Source organism: Harpia harpyja, chromosome Z (assembly GCF_026419915.1).
Source record: "Harpia harpyja isolate bHarHar1 chromosome Z, bHarHar1 primary haplotype, whole genome shotgun sequence".
In the NCBI taxonomy this organism is placed as follows: Eukaryota; Metazoa; Chordata; class Aves; order Accipitriformes; family Accipitridae; genus Harpia; species Harpia harpyja.
This window is the reverse complement of record NC_068969.1, coordinates 16266898-16278904: the sequence shown is the minus strand read 5'-3', so window position 1 is coordinate 16278904 and position 12007 is coordinate 16266898. Positions and strand designations below refer to the sequence as shown.

The 12007-nt window shown below is 55.6% G+C and overlaps 1 protein-coding gene across 1 annotated transcript; it reads left to right on the top strand.

Annotated features, from left to right (window-relative positions):
* Window positions 1-8275: 8275 nt before the first annotated feature.
* Window positions 8276-11460, top strand: FEZF2 (FEZ family zinc finger 2). Its single transcript, XM_052778698.1, has 5 exons — window positions 8276-8744; window positions 9092-9948; window positions 10061-10195; window positions 10290-10422; window positions 10878-11460. The coding sequence occupies exons 2-5, from the start codon at window positions 9148-9150 to the stop codon at window positions 11135-11137; spliced, it is 1329 nt and encodes a 442-aa protein (XP_052634658.1). The 5' UTR covers window positions 8276-8744; window positions 9092-9147; the 3' UTR covers window positions 11138-11460.
* The last annotated feature ends 547 nt before the right edge of the window (window positions 11461-12007 follow it).

The following is a 12007-nucleotide window of genomic DNA, read 5'->3' as shown; positions in this document are numbered from 1 at the left end:
CGGTACCAGGAGTGGGAAATGCCACCTTGGGTTAATTCTGCAGAAATGTTGAATCCAAAACGGTTTGGTTTTGTCTGAAAAATATAAATCTGGGTTTAAAGCCCTCCTGGCCATGGACTACACTTCAGACAGGACTTAGGCTCCCGCAGGGCAAAGCTACACCTCGGGCAACATCTAAAAGGGCTTGCTGATGGACAGGAGCACTCTGGCAAACCCAGCCAAGGAACGCAAAGGTCTGCTGCTCGTTTCACTTCAACCCATCGCTGCGATGGAATGAGCTCCAACAGTCAAAGGACTTTCTGCCAGTACAACTGCACCTAGATGAAGAATCTGCCAGTACAGTTATGTCAATCAGTTTTGGGGAAAGAGGAAAATTTCATTCTTCTGCCAGCAAAATTTTAAATGATACATCAGGCCAAAACTTCTCTCATATTTACAGGGAAGTCCAGCGAAAATATCCTTTTTTTGACAGACTTACTTAAAGCATGTGGCATGGAGACTGAAAATGCTATCAACTATTTGACTGACAAGTGTCAGCAGCTGTTCATCCAATTTGTTTTATATTTCAGCAACTAACAGATTCTTTCCCCTCTGCTGTAATGCATGTCTCCTGGCCCATAGGCATCTTAGAAATTGCTTTTCTGCCTCTCTAGTGACCAAACCGTCAAAAATGTTAGAAGACAATTGGTGTTCAGAAGCATAAACAGGCACGCAGCAAAGCAAAAATGATTTTGTCAATGTTCAGGCTGTGTTCTTTTTGAAAAAGTCACAGCAAACCTAAGGCAAAAATTACTTCTCTAAGCTTTAAAAGAAAAAGCTAAAGCAAACAAAGCGCCTGATAAATCAGCACAGGTTAAACCATCAACTAGCAAGGGAAAAAGCAGTTATCTAATGGCCAACCAAAACGCAGCTGAGCTGTAGTTCAACCTCTGCACTTTTTTGTGAAGTCCACAACCCTGCACTATTGCCACCATCACCCATGTTTGTTCAGAAACCTGCTCTGTGGTGTCACGATTCAACAGAGCCACCACTGCGTCAAGCTGAGTCCAGCTAGGAGAGTCCCTTAAGCCATTCACAAAAACCAGCCTTCTTCATCTTAGGTCTAGCAATGCTTTCAGAAACTCTTTGATCCCTGACTGCATATAATATGTTACAATTATTCCAGTTGCCACCCATTCTGAACTTGCTGGACTAAAAAGCCGGCATGACACCTCTCTCCGGTGAGCTGTATTCAGCAGTATTTCCTTTATTCAAGCACGTTTAGGCTCTTGAGCTAAACCTGAAGTGGTATTTTCCTCAGCCTTTCTAAAAGATACATATTCCATTTCAAGTTGTAAATCTGCATTTGTTGTAACTATGCAAAATATGGGAGAAAAAAAAGTGCAGAGATTATATGCAATCTGCCAGCAGAGTTGTGTGCCATGAGGAAAATGCCTCACAGGTCAAAACAAAGAAAAACACTGAGCAACAAATTAGTTGCAGGCAGTAGCTAATATGGAGATCAAAAGATTAAAATCAACATGCAACGATGAAATCACTGGAATAATAGGAGCACTTAAGAAGATTAAGTCAATAACAGAGTCCAGTAGTACAAAAATAAGATTTTGATTATACTGTAAAATTTGATATTGGGAGAGCAAAAGCAATTACAACCACGACATGCTTCACTCTCCCCGCCTTAGACCATCTTGGCTCATTTCCTATGCAAGGAATACAGTTGTTGAAATAAACAGAAATGTTATGACTCAAGTGCTCGATTCAAAAACAAACCAGGTGGTCAGATCAGATTGGGGACTGTCAAGATGGGGGTCTGTAAAACAAGGACTTGTTGCAGATCCTGGAGGATACGACAGCTGGGGGGAACAAAGGCCGCACCGTTTAGGACTGCTTTCGGCAGAGAGCGCTCCACCAGCAGCTGATCTCGGGGGGCTGTCCCAGGCTGTCAGCTGGAGAGGAGAAGCACGCACTGGAAGGGAGGAAGGAGGAGAGAAAGCTCAAAGTCTTGAAGTGAACATGGTGGTGAACTCTGATAACAGGGAAGGTTTTCTTCTATCCAGTTAAACCAGCAAAGATCGCAGGTTTGGTTTTGTGATGTGCATCAGAGGCAGAGCACACGGCAGCCTCCAAGCCCATCTGGGACCCTCACATAAGGGACAAGAACACGTCCCATAGCCACGTTCACCGGTGCTGGGGGGTCACCCAGGAGCACAGCCCAATGGGGATGGAAACGATAACCCACTGAGGGGCAGCTAATGCTCACCACGACAGATGCACCCTTGGTCAACCCAGGTGTGTAAGCAGGAAGAGATGAGCCAGTCCACCCAACACGTACTGGCCACGGCTGTGGGACACCAGCCTCATCCATGGACTGCGGGGCCAAAGGCCTATAGCTCCCCAGGGAGAAATGGTTACCCTGGTGGGGTCCTCCTCACCCAAGAAGTCTCAGAGCCCTCGGTGGGTTCCACAAAGCTCTGCATTTCGTGAGGAAGAGCCTAAGCAGCTCCCCTGCTCTCCAGAGCTGATGACTCGCCTGGGCTTTTCTCTAAATTGGTTTTTCAGCATCACTAACTCCAGCCCCACCCCCACCCCCACCCCAAAATCACAAGCTAGGCTCATAATTAAATCAAATAAATAAATTATCAGCTATTTTTACAGAATTTGTGGGTGTTCTTGAACATTCAGGGAATATTTGGGTCGTGCATTGAAGTTTTTTCCTGCAATAACAAGGTCTGGATTTTTAGTTTGGGCTCTGATTGCTGGAGGGGGATTTTTAGTGGTTCTTCTAGATCACGTCTTCTGGCGTAAAATCGGCACTTTTCTTGTGCCCAAGTGGCAAAGCAGCAGTTTCACCAGTCAACCTGGGAGTCCTGCTAGGCTCTCTCCAACTCAGCCGCCACCACCACCAGGGACAGGGATGCTGCAGCCCGGCCAGTCCCGCATGCCCCAGAGGAAGGAGGTAACATGCCGCCGTCCGCTGTCACCTCGGTACCTCGCAGCCCATGGAGTCCTGCTCTGCAGCGGACGAGGACATCTGCGGCAACAGTTCAAACAAGGGCAAATACAAATCTCGAACAACGTCATGTGTGGCATAGCCAGAAAAGCTGGTCAACACCGAGCAGGGAGTGAGTTGCAAAAAGATGGTGGAAAGATTGGCTTTGGAAAGATTCTTACTCTGTTTGATTTTTTTTTTCATTGAAAAAGCAAGTAATTTTGAAAATGAGATGTTTTTCTATCTCATTAAGGGGAGAATAATTCAAAACACATGGGGTTTGTCCCACTTATTTTTTTGGCCATCTTTTTTTGAAGCAAAAAAGGGAAGGAATAGGAACACAAAACTGAAGTGGGCTTCTACCCATTTTCACTGCTTTTTGCTCCTTTTTCTGAAACGTTTTCAGTAGGAAAGTGAGAACAAGGCCATCCCCCCATTATATTCTCCTTCTCTACTTCCTCCCACCTTTTCTCCTAAATAGAAAATAAGGGGAAAAAAACACAAAAACAGAAAAAATTAAAAGCTCCCACTCTTTCAAAACGAAAAAGTACAACATTTCAAAACATTAGGAAGGGACATCTTTCAGTTTCAGCATTCAGAAATGAAATGCAGCATTGCTCCATTACTGCAACGTGAAGAATGACTATTTCTGACAATAAGGATGGAAAACAGCAGCTCATCCCTTCAACAATTTCTTGCTTGCCTTACCAGCCAGGTTGACTTTGGACATGATATGGACTCTGCCAACTCCTTGACTGCCTCCTGGGCCAGACTGGTCTCACACCAGGAACTAGACTTCACCCATGATGTCTCTCTCCACTCCTCACAGGCAGGCAGTGTTTTTGGGGCATAAAGCCTGGCTGGGATCGAGCCGTTAGTTACCATTCCTGTTGACAGGCAAACTAGAATAGGCTCTGGCTCACTTTCTCCGAGCTGCGGAAGGAGGAATGAGCCGAGAAAAGAGTTCATTCAATTGCTTCTGTTTGGCAGCTCTGCAGGACTCTCCGCATAGACAGAAAGAGATGTGGCAAGTAAGGAGTTGCCATTTTTAGAATTACATAAGCCAGTTTGATTGCCATCGAGGCACTCTGTGCAGCTCCCGCCACGGTGCCGTGCCGGTTGCTCTGCAGCGGGGCTACATTTCAAACAGCTTTAGGAGCAGGTCTGATACCAGCTCTTAAAATTAGACTCAGGTTAAAAATGTCATTGTTACCCCTGCCATCACTGACAAAGTCAACCAGCACAGCCACGCAAGGACTCTGGGCCAGCGTGCTTCCAAGTTCCCACTGACCGCATTTGCTCTGGGACCTGTGCAGTGCTCCAAAACCTAGCTCCCCAGTAGTGTTTTATTATGCAAAAAAAAAAAAAAAAATCTAAAAAATATTAAATAAATTCAAATTCTCTGCCTACATATACGCAGTAATGTGTGCATAACTCAGTGAATGGGCTGAAAAAATAATCTGGAGGTACTCAATGCCTCTGCTCCAGCCAAGATGGCCTCGCTGCGCACTGCCTGTGCCCCATGCGCAGTCGTGGCAGTCTCCGTTGGGTGACACGGCAGCAGGGTCACCCCACTGACCCTAAGGGCCCTGCAGGATGAGAGGGACTGCCCGTGGGTGCTGAGGCGTTGGTACTGTTCCTGTTACATGAGGTACCATGGTTTCAAAGGGGTAACAGGAAGCAGTCAAATGGGTAACAACCCCATCTTCACCCTAGCCCCAAACTTCGCTCTCCTGATTTCCCCATTCATTGCTTGCTAATTTGTCCCAAAAGCATCTGTCTGACCACTGCAAACCGAACTCCAGCCAAACACCTCAGGGCCATCCCTGAGCAGCGTTCTGGGGGCATAATTGCTGCCTTGCACCGAGCCAAACCCAAACCCAGTGTGGTGGGGCCAGGGCCCAGGCCCGGGCAGCACCGCAGCCCATCTCCCCTCCCAGCCCGACCCTGGGCCCCTCTGCCGTACCTTGCACAGGCCACAAAGCTACAAAGCCACATCAGAAGTTGCCCCCCCGGCTCACAAAGGCAGCCCCGTCCTCATTGCCTGGGCCGGTGGCTCGCCCAGCCGTCCATCACCTTCTGCTATTAAAAAAACCCACCTGCGTTTAAAAAAAAATACATATAAAAAGCAAAGCGGCATGGAAATCAAAGCCACCGTTTCAGAGAGATCGAAGCATAATGCTAATAATTTTCGGCAGCTTCCACTGCGGAGTTTAAGCAGCTGCCAAGTTAAATAACCAGGAGGATCCTAAGTTATCTTCCAGTGGACCATAAATGCTCAGCACCGACTACCCGGGCGGGGGTGGCCCGACGGGCGCGGGGAGCCGGGCCGGGCCTGGGGGCCCTGCGCTCCCCGCCCGGCCGGGACCCACCCGGGACGCACCCCCAGGAGTCCCTCCCCGAGTGGGTCTGGTTCTCGGGGGGCGAAAGGGAAACCCCCGCCAGTTTTCGATGTCAGCGGCCGGGGAGCGTTTGGGGCTGGGGCTGCCGGGCGCGTACGGGACCAGCTGAAGAAAAGAGGCGTCAAAGGAGCTCCGGGGCGAGCCCGGCGTGTTCCCCCCGGGGGGGGCCGGGCCGTCCCGGCCGGGCGGACACCCCAGTCGTTTTTCTTGGGGGGGACAGCGGCGCAAAAATAACCGTAAGAGCGATCGTGTCTGCGTTGCGAGCGGCTTTGCGGCGTGCGCCTTCCAGGGAAAAATCCGCAAACCATTTCTCCCCTCCAAACGTCGGGGCGGGGGGGAAGCGTGTGTGTGTGAAGGATTAAAACCCCACGGGAGAACAGCCTCCACGGGGGAGGCAGAAAGCGGCGCCGAGCCGGGACCCCTTAGCCCGCCGGTCGTGCAGGCGCTCCTGCCCCCCAAAGCCGGGCTGGGCCACCTCGGACCCCCCCCCCCCCCCCCCAAACCCACGAGCCCCGTTCACGGCGCAGAGAGGGGGCGAAGGCAGGGCGGTGTGGCGGGGGCAGCTGTCTCAAAGTCAGTCATTTGTAATATGCTTGCCGGAACAGCAGAAGTCGAATCGATAGAGACAGCCTCCAGCTGTGCCTAAACCTGCGATTTCAATTAAAATACTGAGCTCCGACGCCCGGCTCTTAGCTGGGATCCCAAAGCACTGATGCACAAGGCGTGCGGTACCCCGGCTCCTCGCCGGGCCGGGAGGCAGCGGCGCGGCACACGGCCCGGGCCGGGAACCGGCACCCCAGCCTCGGGCTCCGCGGGGGGCTCCTCCGGGCCGCGGGAAGGAGGCGACCCCGGGGCTGCTGCACGGGGTCCCCCCGCCGCCGCCGCTCCTCGCCCCCGGGAGCCCCGAGGCCTGCGGGACCCGCAGCCCCGAGCAGGGCAGTGGGCTCGGAGCGGCGAGCCGGCAGCCCGTCCCCTCGGCCGGGGAGGGAAGGAGGGAGAGACCCGGCCCAGAAAACACCCCGGCAGGGACGAGGGCGGCGCGGGGAAACTGGCAGCGAGCTCCCGGACCCGGCTCCGCAGCCCTCTTTTATCCTGCCCGAAATCATCTCGTTTACAGAAAATATTTGTTTGCACTATTAGTTGGTACTGGAGTTAATTACTCAACGTGTGAGCGGGGAGTAATATGGATAAAAGCAGCCCCAGTGTTTATTGTGTGGGTGAGCTGTTGAGCGGTGCTTGAATAAACTGCAATTAGGGTTAGATAGAGATTAATTAACATGTGAGTGGCAAGGTGTAAAATAGTTCCCAACCCTCCACTCAGTATAATCTGCAGGCGAGGAAAAGAAGTTTGTGGAGGCTAATTAAATACTTTGCTGAAGCCGGCGAGCCCCGGGAGCGAGCGGAGCCCAGCCGTCGCCTGCCCGCTGCTCGCTGCCCGGCGGAGGCACGGGCTGGGCGGGCAGCGCGCCTCCGCTCGGCTCCCCGGGGCTCGGCCGGGCTCTCCCGCAGCCCAACCACCGGACGACGCGGCTTCTGCCGGTGCACCGGGCTCTCCGCGGTCCCGTCCCACCCTCTCCCTCCAAAAGCGGGACGGTTTCCTCCCTCCCTTGCGCGCTGACCCATCAGACCCAGGCAGGGAGGATGGAGCGGGCAGGGCTGGGGGGGATGCCAACACCTGATGCTGCAGGCGGAGAGACACCCGCTTCCCCCCCCAGCCCCGAGGGCAGCCCCGGGGCAGGGCGCTCCCCTCCGCCCGCCGGGAGCCCGGGGAGGTCGCCGCTTTCAAAGTTTGTTTCTGGAGCGTGTTGTGGTTCGCAGGTGAAAAAGCCTGTCTGCAAACAGCCGCCAGCGAGCTGCCCCGGCGGGGAGAGGAGGCGCGGCTTTGTCAGCGCCGCACAAAACCCCCCGAATTCCTCCAAACTTTCTTAGGCGTGCTAGAGAGGCGGAAAAAAAAATATATATAGGGGCCTTTTCATTGCTTGCTTTACCTCTGGCCAGGCTGATTCTAAACCCTTCGCTCCCCCCCTCCTCCTCCCTCCCTCGGATAATCCTCCCCTTTATTTTAGAAACACACAAAACCAGGTTCCACGCAGCGCTATAGTGGCTACAAGTGAAAGAGAATTGAACGCCCTGAATCACTGGGGGAAAATTGGTTCGGCTGAATAGCCCCGGCGAGGGACGGGGCGGCTAATCAGGGCCAGGGGAGGTGCTGCCGCTGCAGCCGGGCCCCCCTAAAACAGGTGGACGCGGGACTCTCTCAATTACCGCGTCCTCGCAGCTGAGGTTTCTGCAAATCCTCCCCTCCCGCATCAAGTCGTTTTAATTAGAGAGAGGAAGGGAAGAAACCCCAGCAGCCAAGCGCTATAATGTAGCGTCGCCTATTTTTGGGAGCGGGGGGGGGGCGGGCACGACCAGGGCTAGAAGGGAAAGAGAGAGCCGCCCGGCTGCTCCCCCCCCCCCCCCCGGAGGGAAGCGGGCACCTTTCGGGGGTGGCAATCTGCAAAACTCCCGTTTGCAGCGCACCGGTCCTTTTTTTATTATTTATTTATTTTTTTAAAAGCAGCGAAAACCCAGCCCTGGACTCGACTCCCTCCGCGTTTATTTAAGGCTAATCACCAGCTACCGTGAGAGGGGAGAGGGGTGGAATTAAACTTAGTTTAATTAACATTAATACACTGTCCTAATTAATGGGTTGGCTATTAATTTATACATGCTGGGGAGGCTCGCAGATAAGTGACAATTTATTAATTATCTTCCAGCTCGGTTGCAACGGAGCTGATTGCAGATGGGTTGCCAAAATAACTCGAGCATGGTTGCGTGGTAGTTGCTTCAGGAAAAAAAAAAAATTCATTCTCCCCCTTCTTAAAAAAAAAAAAAAAGAAGAAGAAGAAAAAAAAATCCTCACGCTCACTCGGAGTGGCTCTTCTAACCCCAGCAAGAACTGGAGCACTCTTTTCCACCCAACTTGTGAATCGCACTTGCCTTCTAATTTGCCACATGCAAAACGATTCCTCTGCTTTGCAAGTTGCTTTTTAAGAAGGGAGAGAGAGAGGAAAAAACCCAGCTCGCACACGAGCGATTTGTGCGTCTTAAACTGGAAGGAAATTGTGCGTGGAGGGGGGGGGGGCTCCTCTTCCTCTCTCTGCCCCAACCCACCGCGCTCCAGCCCGGCGCCTCGGCTCGGGGAAGATCCATGGTGGCATCCCCATGTCATTCTGCTCGAAGTGACTTCATGTGATGTCAGCTTTAAATGTACGAGACCGTGATCTGACGCTCAGGAAGATGTTTGCTATCAAAATGTGACTGTGGCCACACCGCGCTGCTTGGATGAGTCTCGCCGGCGCTGGGCAAAGGTAAGTGGTCCCAAGGCGAGCCCTGCCGCCCCTCGCCGTGCCCCCCGCCCCTGCCCCCGCATTTCCCGGACCGCGGCCATCGGTGGGGCTGGGCTGGGTGGCATTGGGCTGGGGGAGGTTTTTCTTTCTTTTTCTTTTTTTTTTTTAATACTAACAAGGTCTAGCTTGCATGTTACTTTAGCGTATTCCGCTTAATGAGCAGTAATCTGGTACCCTACGTGCCATTGTTCTTGGATATGTTCATTTGAATGTAAATAGGGAGGGGGTGCCGGTGGGGGGGGGGTGAGGTGGGGGGAGAACAAGGTGCTTATTAAATTGATTTGTCTCCTGGCTTTTCTGGAATGCAGAGCCGAGAGCGGGAGCGAGTCGCTGCTCACACCAAGTTCCCGCACGGCGGAGCGACATGGCGAGCTCGGGGTCGCTGGAGACGGTCATGCCTTCCTCCTGCCCCCGGCACGACGGCAGGGCCGCCGCCGCTAACCCCTCCAAGACCCTGGCCTTCTCCATCGAGCGGATCATGGCCAAGACGTCGGAGCCCAAGCCAGCCTTCGAGCAGAGGCACGGCGGGCCGGGGCCGGAGCCGGAGCCGGGCAAGAAGCCGCTGAGCCTGTGCTCGCCCCTGCCCTGCGTGATCCCCATCCCGCCGCTGGGCTACGAGGTGCCCTCCAAGACTCTCCTCAACTACTCGGAGCTGTGGAAGAGCAGCCTGCGGGGCGGCGCGGGGCTCTGCAAAGCCAACTGCGGCGTCTGCTGCAAGGCAGAGCTCGCCCTGGGCCAGCCCAGCGGCCGGCTCATCAAGCCGCAGGTCATCCACCAAGCGGGGGCCGTGCCGGCCGCCCCCCGCTCCCTCTACTACTTCAACTACCTGGACGCCGCGTACCACCCGGCCGACATCCTGCACGGACAGCTCTTCCCCGCCGGCCTGCTGGGCGCCCCGCCGCCGGGGGGGCTCTCGGCCCACCAGAAGCTTTTCCTGCTGGAGAACGCCAAGCTGGCGGGGCTGGCGGCCGAGAAGCTGCCGCCGCCGCCGCCCTTCGCCCACAAGGAGCGGCTGCCGGGACACCTGGACCAGGTGATGAAGGAGGCGGCAGTGGCGGCGGAGCGCGGCGGCCCCCCCAAGGGCCACGCCAAGCTGGGGGGCGGCGGTGGCGGCGGGGCGGCGGAGGGCAAGCCCAAAAACTTCACCTGCGAGGTCTGCGGCAAGGTAAGGGGGGCGCCGGCGAGGGGCGGGCAGGGCCGGGCGGGGGGGGGGGGGGGGGCGGCCGGCGGCCGTGCCGTGCCGTGCCTGACCTCGCCTTCCCGGCGCTTCCCCGCAGGTGTTCAACGCGCACTACAACCTCACCCGCCATATGCCGGTGCACACGGGGGCCAGGCCGTTCGTGTGCAAGGTCTGCGGGAAGGGCTTCCGCCAGGCCAGCACCCTGTGCCGGCACAAAATCATCCACACCCAGGTAGGTGGGGGGCAGCCGGGGTGCGGGAGGCGGCGGCCCCCCCTCCGCTCTCCCCGCAGTCCCCCTGACGGGCCCTCTCGCCCCCCCGGTGCAGGAGAAACCCCACAAGTGCAACCAGTGCGGGAAGGCGTTCAACAGGAGCTCCACGCTCAACACCCACATCCGCATCCACGCCGGCTACAAGCCCTTCGTCTGCGAGTTCTGCGGCAAGGGCTTCCACCAGAAAGGTGAGCCGGGCCGGGCCGGGGGCCCCCGCGGGGCCCTCGCCCATCATTAGCGGGGATTAAACGCCGCGAGCCCTGCCCGGCTGGGGGAAGAGAGGGGCGCGGGCAGAGCCGCCGCCGCTCCCAATTACTTTCCCTCTAAGCCGGGCCGCATCGCCGGGCACTGCTGACGGTTCTCCCTAAATGCTTTTTAAATGAGAGGTGCCGGGTCTTGGTCCTAATCCAGAGCCCTCCATTTGCCGCGGGTCACCGGGCTGACCCTGCCTCTCATTTGTGCTGTGCCAGTTGCGCGCTGCTCCGCGGTGACGCGGACCGAGTTTGACAAGTCGGACGGGGGCGCGGGGGGGAGACCCTTCCTAATGCCCCCCCCCCCCCCCCCCCGCCCTGCCTTACCTGTGCACCGTGCGGCCCGGGCACCCTCGGGTAACCCCCTTTTCTGCCTTTTTCCTCTCTCGCAGGCAACTACAAGAACCACAAGCTGACCCACAGCGGAGAGAAGCAGTACAAGTGCACCATTTGCAACAAAGCCTTCCACCAGATCTATAACTTGACTTTCCACATGCACACCCACAACGACAAGAAGCCCTTTACGTGCGTCACTTGCGGGAAAGGATTTTGCAGAAACTTTGATTTAAAGAAGCACGTCCGAAAGTTGCACGACAGCGTCTCCAGCGCTCCGCCGCCGCCGCGGGACCCTGGGCGCAGCGGGCAGAGCTAAGGGTCCGGCGCACCCCCCCCCCCACTCGGACCTGCTCCACCAGGCCAGCACTATTTATCCAAACCAGCCTTTGCTTCTCTGTCTTTTCCCCAGCGAGCTCAGCCGGCGGTAGCAAGCGATCCCGAGCCGCAGTTGTATATAAGAGGAATCTTATTTAACGGCGCGTTGCGCCGCCGGAGCGGGCCAGGAGGGGCTGGGCTGGCCGCCCCCCGCCAGGACAGCGCTCTTTATACTTGTCTGTAAATCTCCATTTTAAATGTACGCTCGAATAAGTGAGGAATATATATATATCTCTATATATATATCTATCATGGGACAATAAACCGGCCCTTCGCAGGTGTCTCATTTCCCACCTCGGCCCCGGTCCGAGGGGGGGGACCGGGCTGAACGCCGCTATCCCCCATGTAAACGCGGCTTGCGGGAGCCCCGGGAGCCGGGCCCTGCCGCTCCAGACCCCACCGAGCACCGCGGGCCCCGGAGGAAACAAAACGAGGGCGGGAGGGAACCGGGCGGCTTCAGAGGGCTGCTGCCTTCCCCCCCTCCCCGGGAAAGGGGCAACGCCGGTGCGGGGGCCCCGGCCGGCAGCGCGAAGGGCGGCTCGGAGTTTCCCAGCGCCGTTCTCCGGGGTCGGTTCATTACAGCGTGTTTAAGCCGCTCCTGAATGACTATCTATCCCTGCATGCAGATGAAATGATCTCACGCTTGCTTTCCGAGTAATGACCCAAATTAAGAGAGAAAACACAGACCCTTCAAACCGCATTACATTAATCTAATCACTCCCAGCAGGCCTCAGAAACTCTTTTTGATCAGAATATGGATAATCAAGCACTTGGATTACACTAACTATTCCCTTCTCATCTCCTCCCCTCC